We start from the raw sequence: 18,659 nt of genomic DNA on the forward strand, positions 1-18,659 counted from the left end.
ATTAAATCTAGAGTGAGAGAGAGCGCCACTGTCCAGCTAACCCAGAGTCCGCACAATGCCTTTAGCAGTTTCCTGCACTACTGCCGGGATCTGCACTTTCAATGACAGGCCAGGGAGGCTGGCAGTTGAAGATTACCTGGATTAGGGAGCACCAGGATGGTAGAGGTGCCCTTCAGACACCTAGTAAACATGCTCCTCCCTCTCCCTGGTTCTAGAACATGTCCAAAGCTGGCAGTTGGGACTCATTATCCCCTGCCTAGGCCCAGGCTCCACACAACCTTGGCACTGTTCGCTTCCAGACTGCCAGTCTTCGAGAAGTAACTTTCTGGGCTGAGTGGCTCTAGGCAGATTTATGCCCCTAAAAGCACCAGTGACTGTGAGTCGCCCCAAGAAAGCCTCACTCCTGACTCAAAACCTGCTCTTGCCTCAGACAGCCGTTTTGTTTCCCTGAAAGCCCAGGACTTAAAAGCCACAACACGGCATCAGCACATTTTAAGGCATTTCCTTAAAAATCAACCTCATCCTGCCCTGGAGTTAGATTTGGGTCTGTTAGTGATAGGTTTATGACTTAATATGAAAGTATTTTTTATCGGTAAGCCACATTTATTAAATATGGACTGAGCTGGGACTTAGGAGACCCTGGCTCAGGCTCACAGGTCTGGCCCTGAGCTGGTGGAACCTCAAAACCACAAGGCCCTTCCTTTCCTAACTGTGGACCTGGCAGACAGGACTAAGACCTCGGAGGGCCGCTGCCACAGGAGCTTGTCTAGTGTTCCGGTGACACTCAGAACTGTGACTTCCTTTGCTGCCATCTTCCAGGAAGTTGTCACCACAAGGCTATGTGGCAAGTCCCCACTTATCACTGATTCAAGAGGTAAATAGTGTTAACTCCAGGACTTTGATTTCTACCTTTTGTGTGGTGCTGGGCTCAAATTCACAGCATTGTAGGAATTAGTCAAGTGCTCTGCCACCAAAGTACATACTTCTAGCTCTTTTCCAAGACAGGGTCTTTCTGGATAGCCCCGGCTGTCCTGGAACTTGCTCTATAGACCAGGCTGGCCCCTAACTCAGAGAGTTCTTCTGTCTCTGTCTCTCAAATGCTGGGATTAAAGGTATGTATGTGCCCTGACTCCTGGCTTTAAAGCTCACTGTAACCAGTAAACAAAGCAGTGCCACCTGGGCTCCTGTAAGAAATACTCTGATTACCACCACTACGACACACCCCAATGTCAGTAAACTTTTAAATACTGAGTATGGCCCAGGCACCCATAACAGTAAATGCAGACAAGGCACCTGGAGAGACAATTAAAGAGCTTAAAATAATGCTTCTTAGAAAAAGAAGTTTCTTCTCACTCACTGTATGCTGAGAAAGGCAGCCACCTTTCTGATAGATTACAAAATACACTCATTTGCTACCTCCTAGGAACAAACAAGTTTGCATGCAAAGATCTCGTCACAGATCTTAATTAGTGAGTGTCGCATGCTCAGAGAGAAAGGGAAAAAACCCCAAAGGAAAGTAGAACCATGTTTCTGTTTTGCCAGGTGTGGTGGCTAACATTTGTGATCCCAAGAAGGCTGAGGTATGATGGCCAGCAGAGTGTCCAGTGAGAACCTGTTCTTTGTGCTTTGTTAATCAGCTTCAACGTGGATAAGTGGGATTTGGATTCAGAAGTGGGTGGGGGGGATTGTAGTTTTTCTAGTGTGGACTCTACCAAGGCTTTCAGAGGACCATCAGAGGAGCCAACGTTGATGGTCAGCTCATCAGTGGCCTGTGAGGCGTGATTCCTAGGCCAGACAACCTCTGAGGTATTTAGTGCAGCACATTGGAGCCTATGGTCAAAATGATGCTCAGCCGGGACAAGTTAGTGGCTTAGTTGGTGCAGAGTTCCCTTAGCATGCTCGGAACCTTGGGGTCCATTCTTACTGCTGCATTAAGTGGGTGTAGAGGTGCAGGCCTTATGCTTCTGGGTGAGCTGCCTACCACTCACTTGAGCTGCATCTGCAACCCACAACTGGTACCTCCTACACCGATCTGCCCACAGAGGTGCCCTATGGACAGGGTGTTCCAGGGTCGTTTATGTGTGGCTGATCTTTTCTCCTCAAGTCACAGATCTTAATCAGTGAGTGTCACATGCTCAGACAGAAAGGGAATTCTAGCTTTCCTAGACCACAGACAAGAGATAAATGTTGCAAGTGGTTAGACAAAGGCTTAGCTGTTCCAGGGCAAGCATTACCATGGCAGCATCTCACACTCAAGATGCTTTTCATTCTCGTCCCATGAAGAGAACGTCACTACCTATGTGAAAGAACTCTGAGAAGAGTTTTTATCGACAGTTTCATTCTGTTGTAGGTTAAAAGCCTTGCCATTGGAAGATGCACTGTGGGGTTACCATGCTGCTGGTTATTATTGGGACAACGAATGCTCCAGTCAGTGACCCAGGGGGCTGTGAGCTCTGGGTGAGCTCACTCTGCATGAGCATGGAGAACTGGGTTGGGACATCTCAGCCTACAAGCATTACCACAGCATGTGCTCTGATGCTTAGTGTGCCTAAATGTGTGTTCTATCTCACGATTTGTGGACCCTATAAAAGGGCTAGTTGTTCACATGCAGGAGCAGTAAACTACTGCTGTCAAGTTCTGGATCTCAACAACGAAACCAAATTACAAGACATTTTCTTGTTGATCTATACAAAAGATATAAAATTAAAAAATAATCAGACACCCTTAAGTAGCCCAATTCTCCTACAGTGCAGTTTCCCACACGTCTATCACTACTCAATGTTTTATTGAGAAAGTTAACAAAAGCCAATATAGTTAAAAATATTGAAATCTTTGGATCCCTTTATTCCATGGCCTTTATTAAAAACACAAAGTGGCCAGATCTTTTTCCACTATAGCTTAAATATCAAAAAAGATTTATTAGTAATTTACAGTTAGCAACAAACGTGTACAGAGTCATCGGTAGGCCGCAGGCCTACACACTATGTTAGTGATGTTTTACAGGTGCCAGATGATTCTGAAAACTCCATCTTTTTGATGGAAAACAGGAGTCAGCATTACCACAACAGAATTCCAGGCATAGCAGGAGGAGCGGGTCAACTGATAGATCAACGAGTCTTAATGTCTTAAAAAGGAGAAGGTTACTTATTTGAAAATACAGCAAGGTACATTCTCATCTATGATTATTTACATTCACACACTTAAAATATCTGTTATTTGAACAAATCCTGTGATTTGCTACAAAACGAAGTCCATACACTATGCATGAATAATTTATGCTTTTTAGATAATGGAATAAAGTTATCAAATCTTCATTTGTGTTCCAAACATTACAAAGGAAATAAAAAACCTTAAGCCTGGAAAGCAAGGGGAAAAAGACCCACCCATATCCCTGCTCCTCAGCACACTGACTTCTGCAAGGACACGTATGTTTGCTGACTTTAAAACGTTTATTCTTTAAAAAATTAGTTGCTTTTTATACAGCTATACAAAGTTCTTAATGTTTCTTTGGCAATGGAATATAATGGAATTTTACAACTATATAAAAAAGTTACCTTTGCCTAAGAAACAGTATTTACCTGTGTGTACATAGTTGACTGACAAAATTCTCTACCATCCAGCACCCTAATTAAGTGTCGAAATAAGCTACCTCATATTATGGGACACACACGTACACACACACACGTACACACACACACACACACACACACACACACACACACACACACACACACACGCGCGCGCGCGCGCACACACAAAACCTTCTGTGGCTCAAAACACAGTATCACGGCCTATCTGCAGGCAACTCAAAGTAATTGCCGAATACAATTAATTAGTGATAAGAAAAATCCTTTCATTGAAGAAAAAACACTTAGCAATTCCATTTAGCTGGCTTTAGTTCAACTCTAAGCAAGGAATCATAACCTGCTACTCCACACACACTTATGCTTGTGTTTTAAGACGAGCCTTCCTGCCCCAAAGCAACTGCAGTATAGCTTTGACGTGAAGCAGAAAACAGACAAAACCCAGTGCTGGTGACAGACAGACAGCAACTTCACTTCTTCATTCTTCACAAAGACCGAACCACTTTCCAGGACCATGAAGAGCTAGGAGTCACCTATGTTCAGAGACTTGTTTGTAGACTATGCAGCAACTTTGTTGTCTTTCTGAAAAGGAAAAGCAATATTAGTTCATGTTCCAAGCCATGGCTCCTCAGTAAGACCTTTTCCTAGTCTTTTTAGTTTTTTAAGGTTACCTTAAATAAACCCTTCCTCTTATTTTCACAGAGAAAAGTTCTGTCCCACTGGTTCTTGGGAAGCATTGCTCTAACGTCCGCATCCAACTCTCTGCTTGCTGCATGACCCCTCAGCAGACCTGACATGCAGGACGCCATTCTGCAATTCAGCGGGACCCCACTACCTTTGGTTGCCCTAACAACTTAAACACAACAACTATGTGAACTTTCACATGGCCACTCATAAAACTCTTTTGAAACAAGTTTCATAAAATTCCTAATTTTTGACATCTTTTACCAAGCAATACAATAATCCAGAAGGTAAAGCAGTATTTCTCTAAAATTGCATGCTAGGGGAAAGCAGTATTGGTCTTGAAATAGATTTTTAAAAAGTAACTTAAAAAAAAATATATATATATGGGGGGGTTGGGGATTTAGCTCAGTGGTAGAGCGCTTGCCTAGCAAGTGAAAGGCCCTGGGTTCGGTCCTCAGCTTATATAATATATATAAAATATTTGTTTTTATTATCTGTGTGTATGCCTGTGTTTTCACAGAGAGGCCAGAAGGTGGTACTGGATCCCTGGAGCTGGAGTTTTGGGTGGGTGTAAGAGTTCCAAACAGGGGTTGGGGATTTAGCTCAGTGGTAGAGCGCTTGCCTAGCAAGTGCAAGGCCCTGGGTTCGGTCCCCAGCTCCGAAAAATAGAAAAAAAGAAAAAAAAAAAAAAAAAGAGTTCCGAACAACCAAATATGGGTTTTAGAACCCACACTTGAGTCTTCTCCAAGAGCAGCAGGCACACGGAACTATTAGGTTATCTCTCTAGCCCCCTGAAATACCCCTTCCTAAAGGGTTAAGATGTCCCTCACTCAGCAGAGCCTCAAGCTGGCATGCAGAAAGCCCTAGGCGTTGCCTCCACCATCATGTAAACAGACTGTGGTGGCACATGCCTCTAGTCACAGCACTATGGACGTGAAGCCAGGAAAAACTCCAGTCATCCTTGGTTACACAGTAGGCTCTCCGCCATTTTAAGTCATATAAGATCAGGTCTAAAGAAATCTTTGTAAGCTAATAAAAATTAACAAAACAAAACTCTTAAAATTGAAATAAGTTTGAAAAACAAATTTAGCTGGGAAAATTATACAGTAATTAACCAGTAAGAAGCGCAAACTAGCTCTGAAGAAGGTTCCAGTGAGATCAACCCTAAACTCAAGGCTTACTTGTAGTCAGGGGCTTTTATTTCCTCTCAGACAAGCCGTTACTACGCAGTCCACTCCCTATATCTTTTCAGGTATGGATAAAAATTACACATGTGTGTGTATGTGTACACATTGGTAGAAAACATGTAGGAATCGTTCTTTGCACTTACACGCTCTCGGGTCTGACCAGCAGAGTATAACCATCTGCAGTCACACTGCGTGACTGAATTACAAGTTCCCTGCAGGCTAAAATACAAGGAGCTGGCAGTGAGGCCTGCAGAAAGCACCTGTGTAGCGTAAGTGAACCTCCATGTTCAATCCCAAGCCCCCATAAACAGCTAAGAGGATACGATGGGCTCTATGTAAATACAATGCTCTTTTTAAACAATTTTTATTGGATATTTTATGTATTTACTACAATGTTATTCTTAAGGCACTTGAGCATGTACAGATTTGGGGATTCATGGGGATCTTGGAGGCAATTCCCCTTATACACAGAATGACGGCCATACCTATTTTTTTCCAGAGACAGGGTTTTTCTGTGTAACAGCCCTGGCTGACCTGAAATTCAGAGGTTCTCCTTCCTCCGACTCCTAAGTGCTGGGATTGAAGGTGTGTACAATCACACCCGCACCACTCCGACTTTTACAGATGCACATCCCACTTACAGCAGGTCAGCTACTTCCTGGCTGAAAGACTTCCTCTGAGGGCACGACACCAAACCGTGTGCAGTGTTACTTTACACTGAAGCACAAACAAGTAAACTAAAGATGGCCCTCTGTCCCCACCAAACCAACCTTCACACCTCCCAATTTCTTTCTTTCTTTTTTTACCTTTCAGAAAGCAGTATGACCAATCCAGACCTTTTAGGGTCCAAAAGCCGTGGTTTTCTGAAAGGTTAAAAAAAAGATAGGAGAAAGAGAGGGAGAGAAAGGGGGTAAGGGAGGGAGGAGAAAATAGAAGGGGAAGGAAAGAGACTGAGTCATTTTAGATTCTTCCCCCCACCTGCCCAAATAAAAAAAATTTATATATATATATATATATATATATATATATATATATATATATATATATATATGTAATCTGTCTTTCTGTGTGCGCATTCCTGTGGAAGCCAGAAGACTGCCTGACACTGGAGTTACAGGCAGCTTGGGTGCTAGCAACCAAACATGGGGCCTCAGAAAGTGTAGCAAGGACTTTTAACCACTGAGTCACCTCCAAATTCTTCATTGCCTTAGGACCCTCTGACAGAATATAAGACTCAAATGTACAGTCTCACCCGCCACAGTCACTGAAACTACTTAGCAGTAGCACATGAGAGAGAAGCGGACTACATTTACATCGTAATCCAGACCCCCTCATCAGTCAGTGCTCACACACTATACGGGCTGATCTCAGTAAGGCTGCCTAGAGCAGCAACTCCCATCCTGGGGAAGGGGCAGGACAAGATGCTTTAGAAATGAGTTCATGTTCAGGGGCAAAGCTTCTTGTTACACAATGAGAATCACTGTAAATGTTTAAGGTGACAGATGATCGGAGCTTAGGTGTGATGGCAAATCCTGATGGTCTATTTAACAGGATTGAGGCTGCACAGGCCTAGGTTCCTGGATTGAAAGGAGGAAGACCTGAGCAGCGGTGCTCAACTGTCTTTAATTCCCAGCTGCAGGTGGTATGTGAGCAGCCTCCTCAAGCACCCACTGCCACGCCTTCCCTCCCAGTGGGTGGTCTCTGGAACAGTGAGCCTAAAGAAACCCTTCCTGCCAAACACTGCTTTTGTCCGTGGGCCATCGTATAGTTGGCAGGGACATTCCAAATGAATGGATGTAGTGAGGTGGTCACATCCTTTCACCATGTGTATGGTTTACCAACCCAGAGAAGGGGCAAGGTCAGCCTAAGACTACAAAGTAGGTGGAACCCAAGAAATATATGGCAGAAGCAATGTGTAAGACAAAAAAAAAAAAATTATAAAGCACAAGTAGACAAGCTCACAAAAGAGGGAGTGAAAGTATCTGGGAAAGAAAGCCAATGTGGGTGACTATGAGCAAACTGGCATACACACAGAAGCTCACTCTCATTCCTCTCTCAAGAAAACTGAGGACGCGGGTGTAGCTCAGTCGGGAGTGCTTGCCTAGTGTTCGTGAGGCCCTGAGCTCAATCTCTACCACACAAAATCCAGTATGGTGGCCCATGCCTGTAATCCCAGCACTTGGGAGGCAGAGGCAAGAGGATCACAAGTTCATGATCACCTTCAACTACACAGGAATTTGAGGCCAGCCTTGGCTACTGAGATTCTTTCTGACTCTGTGTAAGATACCCTCTACCAATCTAAACATTCTAGGCATTAGGTTAAAAAAAAAGAAAAAGGAAGGAAGGAAGAAGCCATAAACAAGAAAGATCCTAGGATAGGAATATTCTGGGGACTCAAAACATGAGGCTGCAGAGAGGGTAGCCCCACTGGCAACAGGACTAGACACAATGCTAGATTTCTGACCAGGAGAGAGAAATAGATCATGAAACAACATATAGGCTGTTTTAGACAAAATCCAAGCACATTAAAGGAATTAAGGCTAGGCAGAGTGTCAAACATCTTTAGTCCCAGAGTTGGGGGTCTGTGAGTTTGAGGTCAGCCTGGTCCACACAGTGAATTTCAGGACAGTCAGGGCTACAGAGTCACACCCTCTCACAAAAGGAGAAAAAAGAGAAGGAAGAAAGCTAGACAGATGGACAGTCAGTGGCTAATCATCAGTGTCAAGCATTCCAGAGGTTGAACACTGAGGAAGAGCTACTGAGCTGTGATGGGGTCGCTGGTAACTGAGACATCGGGTAAGCAAGGGCAGGCACTCCATGATGTGAGGAGCTCTGAGCTGGAAGGTCTTGTAACTGCATGGCTGGGCACAATATCCAAGATATTACAATCAACATAGCTGGTCCCAAAGCTTGCCAATGTCCTTCCACAGAGACCCTCCACAATGGCTGGTTATAAAAACCAGACAACAAAACTCCCACCAGCAAATTTTTGCTGTCTTTTGTTATTATCAGTGGCTCTCTGTATAACAGGACCTTGCCCTTTTCTATTTCCTTTCATTGACAATAAACTAGGATCCTTTAATAAGTTAGCTGCAATGTCTGCCTTAACTGACTGGCCCCTTTCACTGGAAAAACTGTACACAAAAACATGCTACACAGAGCCACAGAATCTCTCACATCTGCTAATATACCAGTGCTAATATACCAGATGGTTCTCGAGAGCAGGCCTTAATTAGAAAACAGGAGCCGAGTGAGTTCTCTACAAACCTATATTAAGAGCAGTGACTCAAGGGCCAACTTACTCGGCTCAATACCCAGTATCATCACCCTCTGGTTGTGACCTTGGACAAGCTACTTAATATCTCTGTATCTGTTTTCTTTGTAAAAGTTAGATAATAATAGAACCCATCTCACCGAGCTGACATGAGGCTTAAGTGAGTTAGTGTGAAAACATTCAGCACCATGCCTGCTACTCCATAACTACTATTCGAACACCAACGCTTTCAGATGTACAGGTGTCCTTTGCGTCCTTTGGTGTTAAAGTGTAGAAATTCAGTAACAGGAAATGCAGGTGATACTACAGTCACCTGTTATTACACACAGCTTTAGTGATTCTCAGTGTGCAGCCTATAAATTTGCTTTTCTCTTTTAGAGAAAGACAGAAAAAAGGTAACACTAACTTAACCACTGGCAGATTACTCCTTTTTTTTTTTTTTTGTGGGGAGGGGAGTGTTTCAGAGATTTTATTGGTTCATGATATCTGAACTCATGGCTCTAATACAAAGACAAAAGTCATCACCTTCCTTTCTTTGTCTGAAAGAGCAGTTAGACTTCAGGCAGCACTCCAGCTACTGTTTTGTCCAATATGATGTTAATTAAGTACTCAATAAAGTATTCTTTTTCTTTGAGACAAGTCTCACTGTGTAGCTCTGGTTGTCTTGGAATTCACAGATCCTCCAGTGCTGGGGTTAAAGATATGCATCACCCACGCCCAACTCTGCCCAACTCTTTTCGTTTCTATTCTTTTTTTTTTTTTTCCCCTCGGAGCTGGGGACCGAACCCAGGGCCTTGCGCTTGCTAGGCAAGTGCTCTACCACTGAGCCAAATCCCCAACCCCTCCCAACTCTTTTCTATTTATTAGCCAAGAAGTCACGGTCCTTTAAATTAAAATAAATAATCTATGCATGTTCTCCAAGAAGTTAAACTAAAAGTTATTCTAGTGTTTTAAGAATAATTCTGCCAAATTAGATACAAGTAAAACATCCTGAATGCTCTCACCACGGCACTCAGCCATACTTACCCTATATTCAAAATCTGCAAACTCCCTACCCCCACGAGCGCCTCTGAATCCAGCACGAAACCCTCGAGGGGCAGTGAAGGTTCCTCCTCGGCCACTACCACGTCCTCTGCCACCACGGAAGCCAAGGCCTCCTCTGCCTCGGTAACCCCCACGGCCACGATTTGGACGAAGTGGGATTCCAAAAGTTTCAGCATTTAACCTTCTTTCTTCAGCCCAAGTTGGTCTCCTTTCTCTGTTATGTAACAGCAGAGGAACATTAATATGTCAACTCAAAAAGTACATCTTCCAGAAAATCTATGCAGCCCCAATTCCTGATAAATTTAATTGATTTCTCAAGCTCGACTAAAGAAAACAGAGCAGTCAATCTAGACTTTCCCAGCTCTCATGGCATGCAAACTCTGTATATTCCTAAATATGTTTTCACATGACACAGAGGCTAGTTTCTTACAAATACAATTTGCTAAAAGCTTTCCTATGAAGAGAATTAAGACCCCAAAGGGCTTGTGATTGATTTCACTCAAGCCACAGAAAAGAGGGCAGAGCTGGTAGGGAAAGCCTTGGCTTAGAAAAGCTGGGAGATGGAGGTCCTAGTATCTTAGCTCAATCTCTGGGCCTGATGAAATTAACCCAGCAAGTGTCTACACTGTTTTGCCAATCCTGAAGCCTAGTAGGGCTCAGGCCTCCCTATCCATGCTTACACAGAAGCCAGCAGTTGCTTCTAGGTGACACCAAGCTGCAGTCAGGACAAAGGCAATGTGATGGATGTGGGCAGCAAAGGTCTGCAGCTTTTAGATTAATGTTCTAGGTCATTTCTTTTTGACAATTAGAAATTTTCTGGATCTTCTTTTACTATAATATGTCAGTTTTACTGTATGAGTTAATTCTGAAGAAGTATTTTCCATTTGGGTCTGGTTTCATTTGAATTACAATGTAGACAGGTAACAGAAAGGTTTATGTTACGCAAACACTTGTTTATCTAGGTGTGACTACATTTTTAAACAATAGTGTAAGGTTTTTTAAGGACAAGATCTCCCATAACGTAGGCTGGCTCTAGGCCTAGCTAAGGGTGACCCTAAACCCCCATCCTCCTGACTCCACCTCCCACCCAAGTGCTAGGATTACAGGTTAAAGTCTATGATTCTTTTTCTTTTCTCTGTTACTAGGATAAAAGCCAGGGCCTTGCAATATACTAGGCAAGTATTCCTCCATGTAGCTTTTACTTTTTAAAAAAAGGATTATAATTTAAAACTTTTTGGCTGGTGATAAACTTTTGGGATGGCTCTGTGGATAAAGATTCAAGCTTAACATCTGAGTTTCATTCCTGGAAAGATAACATGGTGGGAGGAGAGACTGATTTCTTTTTTTTTTTTTTTGGTTCTTTTTTTCGGAGCTGGGGACCGAACCCAGGGCCTTGCGCTTCCTAGGTAAGCGCTCTACCACTGAGCTAAATCCCCAGCGAGACTGATTTCTATAAGTTATCCTCTGACTACTGCACCTACTCCATAGAATGTGCACAAATGAAGACATACATACAAAGAATCAAAAACCTTGGGGTTGGGGATTTGGCTCAGTGGTAGAGCGCTTGCCTAGCAAGCATAAGGCCCTGGGTTCGGACCCCAGCTCTGAAAAAAAGAATAGGAAAAAAAAAAAAGAATAAAAAACCTTTAAATAGTACATTCTTTTAGGAAAAGAAACACACTCGAGGGGTTGGGGATTTAGCTCAGTGGTAGAGCGCTTGCCTAGGAAGCGCAAGGCCCTGGGTTCGGTCCCCAGCTCTGAAAAAAAGAACAAAAAAAAAAAAGAACAAAAAAAAAAAAAAAAAAAAAAAAAAGAAACACACAAGCAAGCACCCACGCCCCCCAACTGTGGGGCTGGTAAGATGGCTCAATAGTTAATGAAGAGCACTGGCTGCTCTTCCAGAGGACCTAAGTTAAAAAAGCTCCTAGCTGGTGGATCACAACCATATCCAACTCCAATTTCAAGGGATCTGATGCCTTTTTCTGCCCTTGTGGGCACTGCATGCAAGTGTTGTACATGGACACACATGCAGACAAAATATCAAAACAATATAAGTAAGATAAAACTGAATAAATCTTATAGAATCCATCCAGTACCTATTATCATCACAAGAGATGTTGTCGAAGAAGGATTTGGTTTTGTCGTAGTAGCAGTTGGGCCCAAGGGGATCTTCCTCATCAGCATTCCCCTCGCTGTTCTGGGTATCAACTCCCGAGTCTCCTTTGTCTTCACCGTTTACAGGTTTCTCTTGTTTCTCAAGTTTATCTTCTAAGGAAAAAAACGCAAGTTATGACTCTACACATCTAAGCTGTAAACCACTTTTAACTTACAGATTAAGTTAATCGTTTTTTGAGTAGAAAAATAAAAATTTACCTTTTAATTTAAGTTTATTATGAAACTCTCTGTCGATTTCCTCCTTGTTAAATTGTGCATTTGCACTTTCAAAGTCAAAGTCTTTCTCAAATTTCATTGGACCATCTCGACGAATACCAAATCTTCCCCTGCCACCTCGATGACCCCCACGTCCTCTTCTTGGAGCAGAAGGAACTCCAGGAACTAGGTTAATAAAGAATATTTATAATAAACATTCAGTATGTATTAGCTGGCTTAGAATGGTACTGCGGTCTTTGTATGAAACAATCTATAATATAAATGTTTAAAGGTCTCTATATATGTATTTCTATATAAATAAGGAATGGGGGTGGTTTGGAGAAAGGGTTTGTCGTTAAGAACACTGGCTGTTCTTACAGAGAACCTGGGTTTTTTTTTTTTTTTTTTCCCGGAGCTGGGGACTGAACCCAGGGCCTTGTGCTTGCTAGGCAAGCGCTCTACCACTGAGCTAAATCCCCAACCCCGAGAACCTGGGTTTAATTCTCAGCACTCACATGGTGGCTCACATTCAAAACCCCAGTTCCAGGGAGTGATTGATGCCTCCATCAATCACATCAATCAGGGAGTGATTGATGACTCCATGTAGTCAAGTCTTCCTGACTCTGTGTTCTCTTTCTACACCCCCATCACCACCTCCACCTCCTTCACCCTCACATCCACCGTAGCGCCCCCCACCTCTACCACCATCACCACTGGATTGTAGTCAATCATCTGAGATATAATAAACAATATAAAGTAGCAAAATACATAGCGAAAACTTATGACCACAAATATCCAACACATGTATGACTAAGAAAAAACAACCCAGAATCTGGGTGTGAGTCTAACTCAAAACCATGCAGAACACAAAGCAGGATTAATAATTTCATGAAGTACAAATTGAACAGTTATGTGAGCTGAGTAGCATACTGACAAAAATAAGAAGTGACTACAGGGTGCCAGGTCTGTGTTCATTGTTTGGTGAAGATGGCCAACTGCCTGAGTTTGAGCATGAACCCACAGAGCAGCACACCCAGGCATGTCCAGTCTCGATGAGCAGGTCTGTAACACACTCAATTTTATTATCAAAAGTAACTCAGTTACATGCCAGGAAACAGGGTCTGATTCACCTTAAAGTTCTAAAAAAAAAAAAAATCCATGTGTGTAAAATCCAAGGAGAAACTGCAAGAAAATTCACTATTCTGTTAGTGACCCTTAGTGGTGGAGGATGGTAGTGAAGCTTTTAGCTTATCTTTTGTTTTTGTGATACTGGAGACCTAAGCCCTTCTGGATATTAGGCAAGCATTCCACCATTAAGTTTTTGGTTTTTTTTTTTTAAAAAGATTTTATTTTATTATGTATGAGTACACTGTAGCTGCCTTCAGACACACCAGAAGAGGGCATCAGATCTCATTACAGATGGTTGTGAGCCACCATGTGGTTGCTGGGATTTGAACTCAGGACCTCTGGAAGAACAGTTGGTGCTCTTAACCGCTGAGCCATCTCTCCAGCCCCCACCATTAAGTTTTATCTCTTAACACATGTAGTGAGTTTTGGAGGATACTGTTAAGATAAACTTACTATTTCACATACTATTATTAAAAGATGTATTGTTCAAGCACAAGGCCCTGGGTTCGGTCCCCAGCTCCGAAAAAAAGAAAAGAAAAGGAAAAAAAGAAGATGTATTGTTTTTATGTATGTGTATGATATCTATGAGCCTGCAGAGTCAGAGGAGGGTGCTGATTCCCTGGATGTAACTCGAGTTATGAGAGCACAGGTGTGGTACTAGGAGCCAAGCCCTGCTCCTCTGTGAGAAGAGTTTGTAACTGCGGAGGCCTTTGTCCAGCTCTTTGTACAACCTCTGCATGGTAAGAATGGGACAGCTGAAGAGATTCACCTGCCACACACCTGAAACTACATGGAAAGCAACAAGTACTCAGGAGGAGAAGGGAGAAGGCCCTTTTCAGCTCAGGAGGTCCACGCCAGCCCAGGCCACATGGCACTCACAAACATGTACAGGAAAAGTAAGAATGCTTATACACTTAAAAATGGCACACTGTGGGGCTGGGGATTTAGCTCAGTGGTAGAGCGCTTACTTAGGAAGCGCAAGGCCCTGGGTTCGGTCCCCAGCTCCAAAAAAAAAAAAAAAAAAAGCACACTGTACCTTTAATCCCTAGGAGAGGCAGGGGGGGATCTCTGTGAGTTTGAGGCCAACCTGGTCTAAATAGTGAGTCCCAGGACAGTCAGGGATACATAGAATAATCCTGTCTCAAAACAAACAAACAAACAAACAAAACCTACCCCCAAAGTATATTAAGGTATCTAACAATAAATACAAAGATTACTTTTTAATCACCATATAAGTTATGTTTTTAACTTGGAAGTTTTAGATTTTGTTTCCCATTAATAGATTGGAAATTAACAAAAACATACTAATATTGTCAAAAAATGTAAAACCTTATTAAATCAATAATCATGAAAGAAAATGGAAAGTTCTTAAATAAGTACTTCATTTAAAAAAGCAAAAAGGGGGCCGGGAAAGATGGCTCAGCAGTTATGAGCACTGACTGCTCTTCCAGAGGTCTTGATTTCAATTCCCAGCAACCACATGGTGGCTCACAACCATCTGAAATGGGATCTGATGCCCTCTTCTGGTGTATCTGAGAACAGCTGCAGTGTACTCACATACATAAATAATTCTTAAAAAAATAATAGGGGGCTGGGGATTTAGCTTAGTGGTAGAGCGCTTACCTAGGAAGCGCAAGGCCCTGGGTTCGGTCCCCAGCTCCGAAAAAAAAAAAAAAAAAAAAAAATCAAAAAAAAAAAAAAAACCAAAAAAAAAAAAAAAATAATAAAGGGTTGGAGGGATAGCTCAGGGGTTAAGAGCTCTGAAGACATGACTCATGCTTGGTTCCCAACATCTGTAACTTCAGTTCTAGGAGATTCAATGAGCATGTGACACACATATATGCATACATGCAAACTATTCATACACATAACATAAATTAAAAAACAAAGAGGCAAAAATTGTTGGTCTGTGTCTGGTGGTGCACTTGGGAGACAGAATCAGGAATTGCAGGCCAGCACTGTCAGCCCTGATTGTGTGGTAATTCCCAGGGCAGCCTGAGTTTCATAAGATTGCCTTAAAACAAAGAAACACTCATTTCATCAGATTTAGCAGCAAGCACCTTTATCTGATGAACTATCTTGCTGGTGCCTTAAATATTTATTTATTGCTAAGGAGATTTTATTTTGAAGGCTGGAAATTGCTCAGCAATGAAGCGGATAGTGGCTGCCCTTCCAGAAAACCTAGGGTTCCCACTATCCACAGGGCACTACACAACTCTCTGTAGCTCAAATTCCAAGTGATCTGACGTCCTCTTCTGACCTCTGTGGCCACCAGGTATACATACAAGAAGGCAAATACTCAATACACTTAAAAGGGCTGAGGAAGCATTCCTGGGGGGTAAAGCTCTTACCATACAACCACAAGGGAAGACTGCAGTCCAGAGTCTTAGCACCCACATAAGTGCTGGGAGGACAAAGCTGCCCACACCTGTGATCCCAGCTCTCAGGAGGCAGAAACAGGGGATCCCTGGAGCAAGCTGGCTAGCTAAACTTGCAAACTTAGCAAGCTCAAGGTTAAAGTGAGAAAACCTCCCCCAATATATTAGATGAAGAGTAGCCAATGTCAACCTCTGGCCTCCAAGTGCACATACCTATGTACAGATGGGCATGAGGACCCAGCTCTGAAGACAGGTGGAATCTGACCAGTCATCCCAGGCAAGTTAATGATTCCAGGTTCAGTGAGAGACTCTTACCTCAAAAAATGAGGTGGAGGGTGACCAAGACACCTAATACTGTCTTCAGACCTTGACCCCCATGTGCACACATATGCATTATGTGCCTGCTTGCACACATCCATGAGAACATGCACATCCACCCCAAACTCAAAGACAACTGTGCATCGTCAAGTACAATCCTTTCCAGAAAAATAGTACTTCAGAAAAATTAAATTAAATACAGATAGAAGAAAAGTACACTGTGGGGTTACAGTTCATTTTCCAGCTTCATTCCCAACAGTAACATTTGAACTAATGCACACTAGGAAACTAGAAAGCAGACACTGGCAGAGTTTAATTAATCAAACTATGGATCTTACTCAGATGTCATTAATTTCTGACAAGCATCTTTGACACGTATTTATGTAGAGGCCAGCAACAGTTTGCCACATGTACAGACTTAACAAATCACTCCCCCTGTGATCAGTCCTTTGAAATGGTATCTCCTATTGAGAACCATGGCACATGGCTTTCAGAACCCCGTAGCTGCTTCTGGCTATGGTGGCACATATCTTTAAATCCCAGCCCTTGGGAGGCCAAGTTCCAAGACAGCTAGCTCTACCCAGTGAGGACCTGTCATAACCAATCAACCAACAACAAAACCCTTCAAATCAAGCAAACCCAAACCAATTAGATCCAGGTAACTTACCTACTTGCCTCTTGCTGTCATTTCTGAGTTGCTCATTTTCTGGCCTTGGGACTTTGTGAACTTCAGCTACAGAAAGACATGCAAAGTAACAAATCAACTCCGAATATACAACCAAAAACTTGTGTAAGTTAGAATGGGGGAGATGACAACACATGCAATACCCACCACACACACACACACACACACACACACACACACACACACACACACACACACACACCCCACTTTGAATCAAATTTGAAAGACTGAACACTATTACAATCAAGTCAGCTTCAGCCTGCTAGCGCCATTCACATAAAGTAACAGTCCTGGTGCCATGAGGAGATGGAGAGTGGTCACAGTGCAGAACAGGGAGCAGCTCAGCTCTACCTCGCCTGTGCTCTTGGTTGTCTATTGCTTTCTGGCTGGTAGGTGGCAAAGGCCTGGCGGGTACAGGGCTCCTTCTCCCAACAGGTGCTGGAGCAGGTAAGTGGGCCGAGGCGGTCTGCACTGCTTGTTCCATGGTTGGACTTTTTCTCAAAGGGTCTAACTGAGGGCTTGATCGACCTAAAATGTAACCAAAAGATAATAAACTACCCTAACCTGGGATTTCAAAACCATCTAGACCTCATTAAAATACGCACTAAATTTTATTCTGTCAATTTAAATCCTTAGCATAAGACTGAATTCATTTTATTAAACCAGTGTTTAAACCTGGTTATCTTCAGTGGGCTGGTTATTCAGCTAATGAAACAAAACAACCCCCCCCCCCCAACAACAACAAAACCCCCAAGGTAACACTATTGCCATGACTTTATCTACATGCTTGCACCTAGTATAGGAATATCAGCAAAGATCAGAGTGTAGGCATGCCAAATGGAGGCTTTCTTTTCTTTTCCTTTTTGGAGACAGAATCTCATACAGCCCAGGCTGGCCTTAAACTCCTGATCTCCCTGCCTCCAACACCTGGTGCTAGGATTCTAGGTCTGTGTTCATGTAAATGACTAAAGCAGGAAAGTATGTTACAAGAATGTAAAAAATAGTAAAGCATGGCAGGGACCTTTTTTAAAAAAATTATTTATTATTATTTTTTTAAAGATTTATTTTATATGTGAATACGTACACTCACTCTCTTCAGACACACCAGAAGAGGGCATCAGATTCCAATACAGATGGCTGTGAGCCACCATGTGGTTGGTGGGAATTGGACCTCTGGGAGAGCAGTCAGTGCTCTTAACCACTGAGCTACCTCTGCAGCCCAGAAGATGGGTTTTAGAAGCTTTACATGTTTGGCTTACATGACATTTAATTAAACGTCAGAATTTAAGAAGCCAGCAAAAAGAAAAAAAGAAGAAAAAAAAGCTTCTGAGAATTGCAGAGCAGTGTGACCTCATTCCTCAGTCATTCTCGTGCCTCATTTCTGCTTAGCATGGCTTTGACTTACCAGATTCCACTTTTCTTTCTATGAGGTCAGAATGACATTAAATACTCTACTCATGTTTTTGTTCCTATAATGCTTGCTCTAAACTTCTAAAGAAGCTCTTAGATTCCATGATGTTGTACCAAAATAGTGAGTTTTGCTTAAAAAATCACCTTCTTCATTTTTTAAAAAGAAAATCCCGGGGGTTGGAGAGATGGCCCAGTGGTTAACAGCACTGACTGCTCTTCCAGAGGTCCTGATTTTGATTCCCAGCAACCACATGGTGGCTCACAACCATCTGTAAAGGGATCCGATGCCCTCTTCTGGTGTGTCTGAAGACAGCTGCAGTGTACTTATATATGATAAATAAATCTTAAAAAAAAAAAAAAAAAGAAAGAAAATCCTGAGCGATGCTGCAGTGCAGGCTCAGTCACCGGGGAGGAGGGTGAGTACCGACCGACCTCTGGTTGTGGAGCACTGAGAACCCGGGGTAATCCCCAGGTGCTCTAAGCATGCAGTAACAGTGTCTACACGCTTCCAGGCAGTAATGGCAAGTTACTTGAATGAAAAGTTTAGTTACCAAAGAATACTGAAAACATAAGGTACTATTAATAGAAACACTAAGT

At 42.7% G+C, this 18,659-nt stretch overlaps 1 protein-coding gene and 1 long non-coding RNA gene across 12 annotated transcripts in view; one reads left to right on the top strand and one right to left on the bottom strand.

Annotated features, from left to right (window-relative positions):
- The first annotated feature begins 236 nt into the window (after positions 1 to 236).
- LOC120099791 (uncharacterized) lies at positions 237 to 4,497 on the top strand. Its single transcript, XR_015650685.1, has 2 exons — positions 237 to 874; positions 4,287 to 4,497. It is a non-coding gene; the product is annotated as an uncharacterized LOC120099791 (long non-coding RNA).
- Positions 2,740 to 18,659, bottom strand: part of Lsm14a (LSM14A mRNA processing body assembly factor) — a 44,467-nt gene continuing 28,547 nt past the window's right edge. The window contains 8 exon segments of one of the 11 annotated variants that reach the window (NM_001438115.1): positions 2,740 to 3,684; positions 3,719 to 4,166; positions 6,262 to 6,318; positions 9,756 to 9,987; positions 11,870 to 12,038; positions 12,147 to 12,329; positions 16,635 to 16,700; positions 17,004 to 17,180. In NM_001438115.1, coding sequence (NP_001425044.1) covers positions 6,295 to 6,318; positions 9,756 to 9,987; positions 11,870 to 12,038; positions 12,147 to 12,329; positions 16,635 to 16,700; positions 17,004 to 17,180 — 851 coding nt within the window. In that variant the 3' untranslated portion in view covers positions 2,740 to 3,684; positions 3,719 to 4,166; positions 6,262 to 6,294. 11 annotated transcript variants of the gene reach the window in all.

This window comes from Rattus norvegicus, chromosome 1 (assembly GCF_021556685.1).
Source record: "Rattus norvegicus strain SHRSP/BbbUtx chromosome 1, alternate assembly SHRSP_T2T, whole genome shotgun sequence".
NCBI lineage: Eukaryota > Metazoa > Chordata > Mammalia > Rodentia > Muridae > Rattus > Rattus norvegicus.